At 43.2% G+C, this 10041-nt stretch overlaps 1 protein-coding gene across 6 annotated transcripts in view; it reads right to left on the reverse strand.

The window, feature by feature from the left end:
* Positions 1-5399: 5399 nt before the first annotated feature.
* Kiz (kizuna centrosomal protein) overlaps positions 5400-10041 on the reverse strand; it is a 142820-nt gene continuing 138178 nt past the window's right edge. For 3 of the 6 annotated variants that reach the window (XM_029567604.1, XM_008841289.2, XM_008841298.3), the window contains 2 exons: positions 7367-7410; positions 5400-5563 (listed from right to left, as the gene is read on the reverse strand). In XM_029567604.1, the coding sequence (XP_029423464.1) occupies positions 5457-5563; positions 7367-7410 (151 nt within the window). In that variant the 3' untranslated portion in view covers positions 5400-5456. The remainder of the gene's footprint in view (positions 5564-7366; positions 7411-10041) is intronic. The other 3 variants (XM_029567598.1, XM_008841281.3, XM_029567607.1) reach the window with 1 other exon arrangement.

Here is a 10041-nt window from a genome sequence, read left to right on the forward strand (position 1 = left end):
GGAACAGATCCTCAAATGACCTTAAGAGTAAAAATAAATTGGTTTATCTGGGCCAACTGTAGGGTCTTAAGCACCCAAAAGGAAACTATAACCAAAGAGTAAAGGGGCCAATATAATTTTTTAAGAGTCCATATATATAGCTAAAGGCTACATAACAAGCAAGAATGTCAGCAAAGCACTGTTGCCCTTTCCCTCCCCAGCTTTGTGTACAGCTAGGCCTTTACATTTTCTTGCATCTAAGGTACCTAGCTGTACAAACTGAATTGTAGGTGAAGATGGCTTCTAAAAAAACCTGTACCTATTCCAGGGGAGAAACCAACCCCACCCAGGGATTTGCGAGGGGAAGAGAAATGTTAGACCCAGGCTTCTAAGTGCAGGTATTAGAGGACAACTTGTGTCCTGGCTCCATTCTGGAGGTTGTACTTCCTTTCCACGTTTGCTTTTGCACTCACTGAAATAAACCTTGATTACCTGCCTGCCCTACCTGTGCCCTGCTATGAATTCTTCTCCTTCAGGAGCACTAGAACAGAGACTGCTGCCAGTGGGATTGGGGGCAATGCAGGTGGAGTCCTCTCCCCATCCATATTTCCTCCCTTCCAGTCTGCAGTCACTCCTTTTTCTTGATGTATTCCTCTTCTCTTCACAGACACAGCTCAGCTCACTGAGCATGTGTGTACCCTGTGATAGCCTCATGGCACAATTACACATGCTCCACACCTTACCATAGGGTTGTGTCCCAATAAAACATCCCATCCTAAGTTGAAAGTATTGTAAGTTGAAAATTTACTCAGTCTCCTGATTTTCAGGACTCAGCAGCACCATTCACTGTAGAGTGTAATGTTTCCTTCATGATCATAAGAATTGTGCCTTCTACTGCCACTGCCTGTGTCAAAAGAGAATCACACCACACATTGTGAGCCTGGGAAAAGATACAAATTCCAAGTACTGTTTCCTCTGAGTGCACACTTTTTTCCCCATGTAAAAATTTCGGGTCAATGGGGCTGGAGATGGCTCATTGGTTAAGAGCATTGGCCGTTCTTACAGAGGACCCAGGTTTGGTTTCTAGCACCCACATGGCAGCTAACAACTGTCTGTAACTCCAGTTCCAGGGGATCCAATGCCCTCTTCTGGCCTCTATGGGCACTGCATGCATGTAGTACACTTACATACATGTAGGCAAAACATAACACACAAAATAAAAATCAATAAAAACAAATCCAGGTCAAGTCATCATAAACTGGGGCTGTTTACTTGACATATTCTTCGTTTCCTCAGCTTTGCACAGGCCATTTCTCTGCCATGAGTCCATCATATTCTCTAATCCCATGTGAAACTTACCTGAGTGAAAAAATACTTCTGACTCCTCTGAACCTGAGGACTTACAGGTATCTATCTTAATACTGTATATAGTGTCCCATCTTCCCTTTGGTTCCTTTGCTGCTGTATGAGCTTCCGGAGGTCAACGACCACACCGGATTCCCATTGCTTTCCTGATGACCAGTACGGCTGTGCTTGAGACATGGAAGAGTCAGAACAGCTCTGATGAGGAGGGGTGAGAAAGCTGCATCTGAAACTTGAGGGTGGGAACTGCAGGGGGGGTAGCAAACACAGATCTTGGCTTGAATCCTTAACACCGTGAGTTGTGAGGCCAATTTCATCAATTCATCACATGTCACCTTGACCAAGTTCACAAAAGTTCAATTACTTGAGGTTTTCAACTTCAAAAAATAAGCTTTAAATAAAAAAAAACCCTTACTTTATTTTAAAAACTTTACCATTTTTACTTTATGTGTATGAGTGTTTTGCCTGCATGTATGTAAGTGCACCATGTGTATGTGATGTCAGAGAAGGCCAGAAAAGGGTGTTGGAGTCCTTGAAACTGGAGTTACAGACAGCTGTTAGCTGCCATGTGAGTGCTGGGAACCAAACTCGGGTCCTCTGCAAGAGCAGCCAGTGCTCTTAACTCCTGAGCCACTTCTCCAGCTCCAATCTTTTTAAATGTTTTAAAAGTTGTTTTCAATGAGGACAGGAAACTTTGCAAGTTTTACTACTCTAAAATTGTTATTCATGACAGAGTTGGCTATGCATAAATGTAGTAGTATATGGTCAGGGTGGGTTAGCATTTTCCTGTAGTTATAACCTTCCCATTCAGGTGGTGTGAATGTACAGTGGCAGGAACTCTCATCCTGGTAATTCAGGTGGAGGCTGACACAGGCTTTGTGTTGTCACATACTGACTGCCAGGATTCTGCCCTAGCAATTGAGAAGAACACTTGGTTCTTCTTGTTTCTGTTCACATTCCATTGGTCAGTGAGTCTCCCTTTACAATGTCCTTCAATGTCTGCCAGGCCCACCCCTGCCTTCCTTTTCTTTCTTTCTTTTTTTTTTTGGTCGTTTTGAGACAGGGTTTCCCTGTGGCCCCAGCTGTCCTGGAACTCACTATGCAGACCAGGCTGGCTTTGAACTCACAGATCTGCCTGTCTCTGCCTCCCGAGTGCTGGGATTAAAGGCATACGCCATCACGCCCGGTTGCCTTCCTTTTCTTATTCACACCTAAGCTCTTCTCTTGGTTGCCTGTCATATTTACACATAGATCACCTCTCTAAAATGGGAACTTTTGATGAGTATTTTCCTTTTGACTCAAAAACTACAAGACTTGGTGATCTCTAAAGCTTTTCCAGTCGTAAGATAATGAGTCAAAACACACATCTTTGCATTGTACGTCTTAGGCCACAATGCACTTTTCACTTCTTGGCATAATGACTGTCTTAGCCCCTTTCTGCTGTTATGACAGAACACTTAGCACTAGGTATTCTAAGAAACTCCTTTTTCACAGTTCTGCAGGCTGGGAAGTCAAGAGCATGGTGCCAGTATCTGGTGAGGCCTTCATGCTGAACTATATGGTAGAGCAACTGAGCACAGTGAGATGGGGGTGGGGTGGGGGCGAGCAACTCTTTTATCAAGAGTTCACTCCAAGAAAATGGCATTAATCCACAATCTGACCTCTCAAAAGTTCTACTTCTTGGGGATGGAGAGATGGATCAGTGGTTAAGAGCACTGACTGTTCTTGCAGAGGACCCAGGCTCAATTCCCAGCACCGACATGGCGGCTAACAACTATCCATAACTCCAGTTCCAGGGGATCTCTCTTCTGACCTCCACAGGCATTGTACAACATGGGTGCAATGATGTAGGCAATACACTCATACACGTAAAAAAAAATTTTTTTTTAAAGTCCCACTTCTTAATACTATTCCAACGGCATTACATTTCAACGCAACTTTTAGAGGTAATATTCAAACCACAGCAGTAGTATTAAGAATCAAGTCACATTTTTTTCATAATAGTAGATAAGAAAAAAACTATGTTGGACTATAAAGTTAAAGTGTCCTGAAAAAGCAAAGAATAAGATCTTTTTAAAATACAAAAAAAACCCTTGTGACCTTCCTGCCTCAACTTTCTGAATGCTGAGATTACAGAAGTGAACCACCACTTCTGACCTAGTATTTCCTTATTAGAACAATTAACTAAGCCATAGCAACATAAATAAAGGAAAAAAAAACCCCTCTCATAACAGTCTTTGTCCACCTCCCCTAGTAAATAGATAGAAGCATAAATCCAGAGTTGGATTGCTGCCCACGCTCTTTCAGTCTTTCTGGAAGCATTGATTCACACTGGTGCAGATTCCTTGCCTCTGGACCAGATTTGTTGAACTAATTTCTATGCTGCATTAGCAAAGTGGTACTCAATGAATAGTAGCTGCTTTCAGCTATTTTTGTGATTAATGGTAATGCCATAAAACCAACTACACCTTTAAAAACACAAAGGAATAAAATGAAACTCATTGCAAGACCTTCCCTGTTACCAAAGAAAATACCACGAAGTTACAGCAGAAACTCAGATGCAAAACTCATAAGGGATGATGTCAGGAAGTGTTTCAAGATGAGCAAAAAGAAGAGTCAAGAAGCCAGTCAAAAGGCAAATCCCAGTTTTGGAGCAAGAGGAACACATGTAATGCTTTTCAAATCATTACAATATCAAAGAACCAGAGGGCTCAAGGGAAGTCAGAGTATTACATGACCAACTACAACATCCTCCCAAGCTCTCTAGCTGGGTCATGATATATGGCTTCCTTCTAACACTGACTCCCTGACTACTCAGAGTGGGCAGGTACTGCCCCAAGCACTATCTCTGTTGCTCTCAATCCACAAGACCCCAAAATGTTTTCATCACCAATTTCCTTTTTTTCTAAACAGAATTAATCCTTGTACCACACAACTTATCTACTTGAGATACAATTTAATGGTCACATTTGTATAGACAATACCATAGTCAATGTAAGAACATGTCATCTATGCTTGCTGCCCTCCACGGGTCTTTCTATGTAACTCAGACTGGCCTTGAACTCATTATACACCACCACATGGCCTATCCTGAACATTTCATAAAAAATGAATAAAGGCCAGGCGTGGTGGCACACACCTTTAATCCCAGAACTCAGGAGGCAGAGGTAGGTGGATCTCTGTGAGCTTGAGGTCGGCCTGGTCTACTTAGTGAGTTCCAGGCCAGCTGGGGCTACAGGGAGATCCTGTCTCCCCCTTCCAAAAATAAAAGAATTATTGCAATCTTTTGTGGCTGGCTTTCATCTAGTGTAACATTTTCAAGGTCTATCCATGGTGTAGCACCCATCAGTAGTCCATTCCTATTTGCTGAGTGGTATTTCATTGTATGGCTATACTACATTGTTATCCACCTACCAGGTGATGGGCTTTTGTTTCCACATTTTGATTGTTATAACACTTCTATGAACATGTTTGCATACATTTTAAGGTAGATATATTTTAATTACTTTTGTAGTAGAATGGTTAAATGACATGGCAATTGTGTTTATCTTTTGAGGACTGTTTTCCTAAACTGCTGCACCATGTCACATTCAGTAGCATGTGTGATTTCTCCAGATCCTTACCAACACTGTGCTACTTTTTAAAATTCCAGTCATCTTAGAGAGTATGAAATGGAATCTCCCTGCAGTTTTGACTCGCATCTTTCCAAAGGTTAATAACATCTTTTCAATGTGCTTATTGGTCAATTACATTCTTGGAGAAATGTCTGTTCAGATCCTTTGTCCATTTGATTCAGGTGTTAGGTAGCCCAGGCTACCCTGAACTTCTGATCCCCCTGACTCTACTTCCCAAGTGCTGGGATGACAGTCTGGCTAGATTGCCTAGGTTGGCCTGGAAATCACCATCCTGCTGCCTCTACGTACACAGTGGCTCCCATATGACAGGTAAATGCTCCACCACTACACTATATCCTCAGCTCTGCCTGCTCATATTTCTATCATGCAATTTCATTTGAACGGTACTAGAAAATTTAAAAAGACGTATTTATGTTGGACATTACATGTAAACACAATGTCAGTTTGTTTAAAGACTTTATTCCCAGCAAATGCTATAACTTATGTGTCATAAAAATCATCAAAGTCATCGGTGGATGTGTTGTGGTTTTTGGGTCGTAGAGCAGCTTCGATTTCTGAGTTACTGTCTTCAGACTCCCCCCAGTAGGCTGGAAGAGAAAACACATAGCTTGTTAACAGTTTTGCACTCTGATTATGGGTTTTTCAAAACAGCAATGTGGGACTGGCTAGTTGGAGCACTGGCCTGCTGAAGGTCTAACAGGCACGTGTGACCTGCACAAATGTTCTTTGCATTGTTGCAGAACTATCTTTGCAGAATATGGGCTTTCCTCTTTCATTTTGTCTAATTCTTTTTTGTTTGTTTGGGACAGGGTCTCCCTGTAACCCCAGCTGGCCTGGAACTCACTATGTCTAATTCTTTATTAAAGAATACAGATTAAAATCTAGTTTTCTTGGACTGATACCATTCACCTTGATTGCTTCTTCACTTTTATCCCCTTCTGTTTTTTAAAGAATAGAGTGGACAAGAGGAAAACACGGAGGAGGAATAGCAGCCATGGTTAGCTGAAGGCAGGGCCTGGGTATGTAGCACTTATCTAGGGGGTGATCTTAGTAACCACGGTGAGGGAAATGGAAGAGCGACCCAGGGATAGAGAAAGCAATGAGAACTGTGGGTGCTGGCAGTGGATAGCTGCAGATCCTTGGAGACTGGAGAACTTTCCTCATGTTGTCTCAATGAAGAGTGATGGGTTACTGATCCATGGTCTCCCAACCCTGGGCATCAACTCTCTGGTGCCCTAGCTGCTCTGTGAGGGCTGAACATACTCATATGGCCAGGAAAAGCCCTGAGGCAGAGACACAACTGCCTCAGGTAGAAGGCCACAGGCACACCTATAAGTTGAAGCTAAGGTGACCTCTTGGCAGCTGACAGGATGTGGTGAGTCACCCACAGGATCGCCTGCCTTGACAGTCTGAAAGCTAGCATTTGTAGAGAAGGACCTGGGGGCTCTTTGCTGGCTTCCTGTGTATGACCCCATTTGATCTTTGCACCAGTCTAGTAAGGGTGGTGTTAATGTCTGTACATTATTGAGTCAACCAAGGTTGAATGAGTTAAGCACCTGCTCACAACTGTAGTGTAAGTTGTGGTCTAGCTAAGTTCTACTCAGCTCATTTGACTCAGACTTGTGCTCTCCACTGTCACAAGTGGGGGTGGGAGTACGGGAGGGAGCACAGAGTAGAAAGCCCAGTCATGGGAGGGAAGTGTCTCGGGTATTACTGTGGAATGAGGGCTAGAGCCCCACTGAGGGCTGGATTGTTGAAGGTTAAAGATGAGCTCAAAGGAGCGAGAGGAAGGGAAAAGAACTTCATAAAAAAGGAACAGCATAAGCAAAGGCACAGAGGCAGGAAAATAGTGAGGGCCCAAAAAGGTAGGGTCTTGACAGGAAGGACCTGGAACTAGGGATGAGGCCATACCACTGGAGAAAGTTTAGATTTTACAGGTAGTGGGAGGCACTGGCAATTTTTCAGTAGCAAGTGAAGAGGGCAAATAAGGTTTTAGATGCTAGTGACCAGGTAGGGATAGTCAGGGGCTGGGAGGGACTGGATGTAAGGAAACCAGTTACAGCTGCTATAAGAGCCCTACCCAGTACTTGTGCTGTGAGGGCAGGGAGGGAATGGAGCAGCACTCTATAGGTAGAAAAGCACCAAAACTGGTAATCAGTTCGAAATGAAACTGTACTGTCACTGTGGCCTGTGGTACTTTCATGGTCCTGTCACTGAAGACCGGTGTCTTGAGAAGCCTGTAGGTCCTACCCATAGGTAAGGCTGTCCCTGGGCTCTCAGGACATGTCACAGTCCTTATCTCCTTATACAAGGACATATAAGACTAATATATGTCCAAACACCTCTTGGTTAAAATAAGAAAGGAAAATCGGTGTCTGGTTATTTCTTACCATTTGACTTTAAGTTGGTTATTGGGTTCTTTTTGCTTTCAGGCCTGTAAAATAAAGAGTAAAAAGTTGACAGCTGGACTAATAGTTTTACAAAGTGCTGTAAGAAGCTCTTTAAGGTAAGGGAAGAAGCCTTATATTCACTTCCTTGACTTTAAAAGCATAAAGAAAGTGTCATGGTTCTTGTGGCCAGAGGCATTGCTGAAGCTTTGGTGGGAGCACAGAGCTGCCATGGCCTCACTAGCCCTCCACGTGCTCCTCTCGGAACCTCTGGGGAGGGGGGTGCTGTGCTGTGGGCTCCTGCTGATCACAAAAAAGGGATACAAAGGGTGATTTCTGTTCAACAGTCCTCTGGAAAACGGCACATGTCAGTGTGTTTTAGTAAACTAAAAGTGTGAAACCAGAAGTAGGGAATCCAAGATGTTAGAATAGGTAGTTAAAATATCTCCGACAAGTCAGCAACAATGTAACAGCTTAACTAAGGAGGTCACAACAAACACTCAATGAGAAACTGGTCATGAGCACCTAAGTTAATCTTTCAATGTATCAAATACATGCAAATGCTAGTACACAACTTTGGTACCTACCAGCTTCTTCTAAAGACAAAAGAACAAGACCAGTGTCTATGTGGGATGGGATCTTTCAGTATGTTTTATCAGGGGCATGTACAATTTAATGAATTTAAAGAAACCTTCGGGGAGCATGATCTATAGTTTCTATTATAATAAATTCTCCAAATCTCATGTTAAGGTATGAGTGGTCGATGGAAACATTAGGGGAGAAACTCTTACTTTTTCTACATCAGTTACCACTGCCCTCTCATGGTCAGTGGCCATACCCTGCTCCTCTTGATGGGAGAAACCCTGTAAATTCACCTTTTTCTTTCCCCTTAGGCCAAGCTGTGTCAATTTATGGCATAAATACCTGCCTCTGACACAGTCATCATGAATTTTTAAAAATTAATTAATTTTTTCATCTTCAGTCAAACAAGCTCATCGAGGAGCGATTTTCCAGTTTCAGCATCTGGTAACCCTCCCTTGGAATTTGGTGCTTGCTACTAACCAGGATCAAGTAGTAGTGCCATAGCCATTTTTTCATGAAGAATACTGTCTGAATGTGCCCAGCAGTCAGCCAACAGTCAAGCTACCACGGAGGTAGGCAACAACAGAGTGAGCCTTAAGGAATCCATTTTACATAAAGTACACATGCACACAGGAGTATATACACATAGAATGAACCCAATATGGGTTGTGATAATATCTACCCATAGGTAATTGGGCTAGGTGCTGGTAGGCAGAGGCATATTATAAAAATGCTGGTTGGCAGACATGCAGTTTGCCAACCGAGGTCCGAGTAATAGGAGCCACAGGAGGAGAGAACAAGCCTTTTGCTGTCAGAGAAGACTGAGAGCTCAGTGACAAAAGATGCCTAGGAGGTTTCAGGTCCCCAGGAAGCAGGTGCCTCTAGCTAAGATACAGAGGACAGATCAGGACTCAGGGATGGATGTGGTAGGATGTGGCAGCTGGAAGTCTTGATACAGAAGCACAGGCACAGAGGCAGATAAGCTCAGATCTTTACAGGTTGGGTGATTCCTCTGAGCTGCAGAAACATATCCAGTGTACATTTGGCAGCTTGACTTGGCTTCCTCCAAAGCAACTTGGAATCCTCCCATCCTTCCAGTGTGGTCCCAGGCCAGTCCTTTTCCTCATCATAACAAGCGGCATCCTCCAACCTTCCAGTCCCTCCAGTGTCCTTCACCACAGACTGACAGCACCTATGTTCGACCATCCTGACCTCCTGACACCTCCGAAGGTCCTTACATTTCCTTATGTACTTTTCACCATACTGGTACAGAGACCACAACTCCTCCCTACATGCCTCCTCACTAATGACACACACCCTGTTGGCCCTGTTTTCTACTTTCTACTTAGCACTGAGAGTGAGATTCTGGACACATAAATTTTATCACCCTCTGATGTAAAACCCATAAATACCAAACGGTGCTGCCAATGGTGAGGTCCCAACAAGGGTAGGCTTTCCTGGTTCTGTAGCCCCATACTCCCTCCACTGAAGTTCTCATGAAGCTGCTGTTTTCCCTCCAGTCCCTCTGCTGACAGGCTACAAGCAGAGACCTCTCCAGGCTAAAAGCAGAGACCATGTCCATTTCAGCTCACAAGGACAACCCAGTGCTTAGTTATTAGTAGGTGCTCAGGATGGAATGGATACATGAACCTCACTAAGCACAGGACTCTACCAAAGGCCTATGAACAGTATTCAATGATTGAAAATTTGATGTATGATAAGAATAGGAGGTAGGAATTGGCTAGGCAGTTAGGGCAAAAAGACCCAAAGAAAAGTAGCCAGTTTCTTGGTTAAAAGTCAAAATGTTCTTTGGACTGTTAGCAGCATACTCCGTTCCAAAGGCCAAAAATGTCAAAAGTATTTGGGAACTTGTATCTAATCCTTGAAAGATTTTAGGGTTACTTCTTCAGAGAGGGAAAAGTTAGAGTAGTCAAAGCCCCATAAAAATAAATAAACGAAAGAAGAAAAAGAAAAAAGTGATGGGGAGATATGGGAGGTATTAGAAGGGAGGGAGTGGCCATGGATTTGATCAAAACACACCTCATATGCATGTATGAAATTCTCAATAAAGTTTTTGTAAAAGTTAAAAGTTAAAA

Source organism: Nannospalax galili, unplaced genomic scaffold (assembly GCF_000622305.1).
Source record: "Nannospalax galili isolate Female #2095 unplaced genomic scaffold, S.galili_v1.0 scaffold510, whole genome shotgun sequence".
Lineage (NCBI taxonomy): Eukaryota > Metazoa > Chordata > Mammalia > Rodentia > Spalacidae > Nannospalax > Nannospalax galili.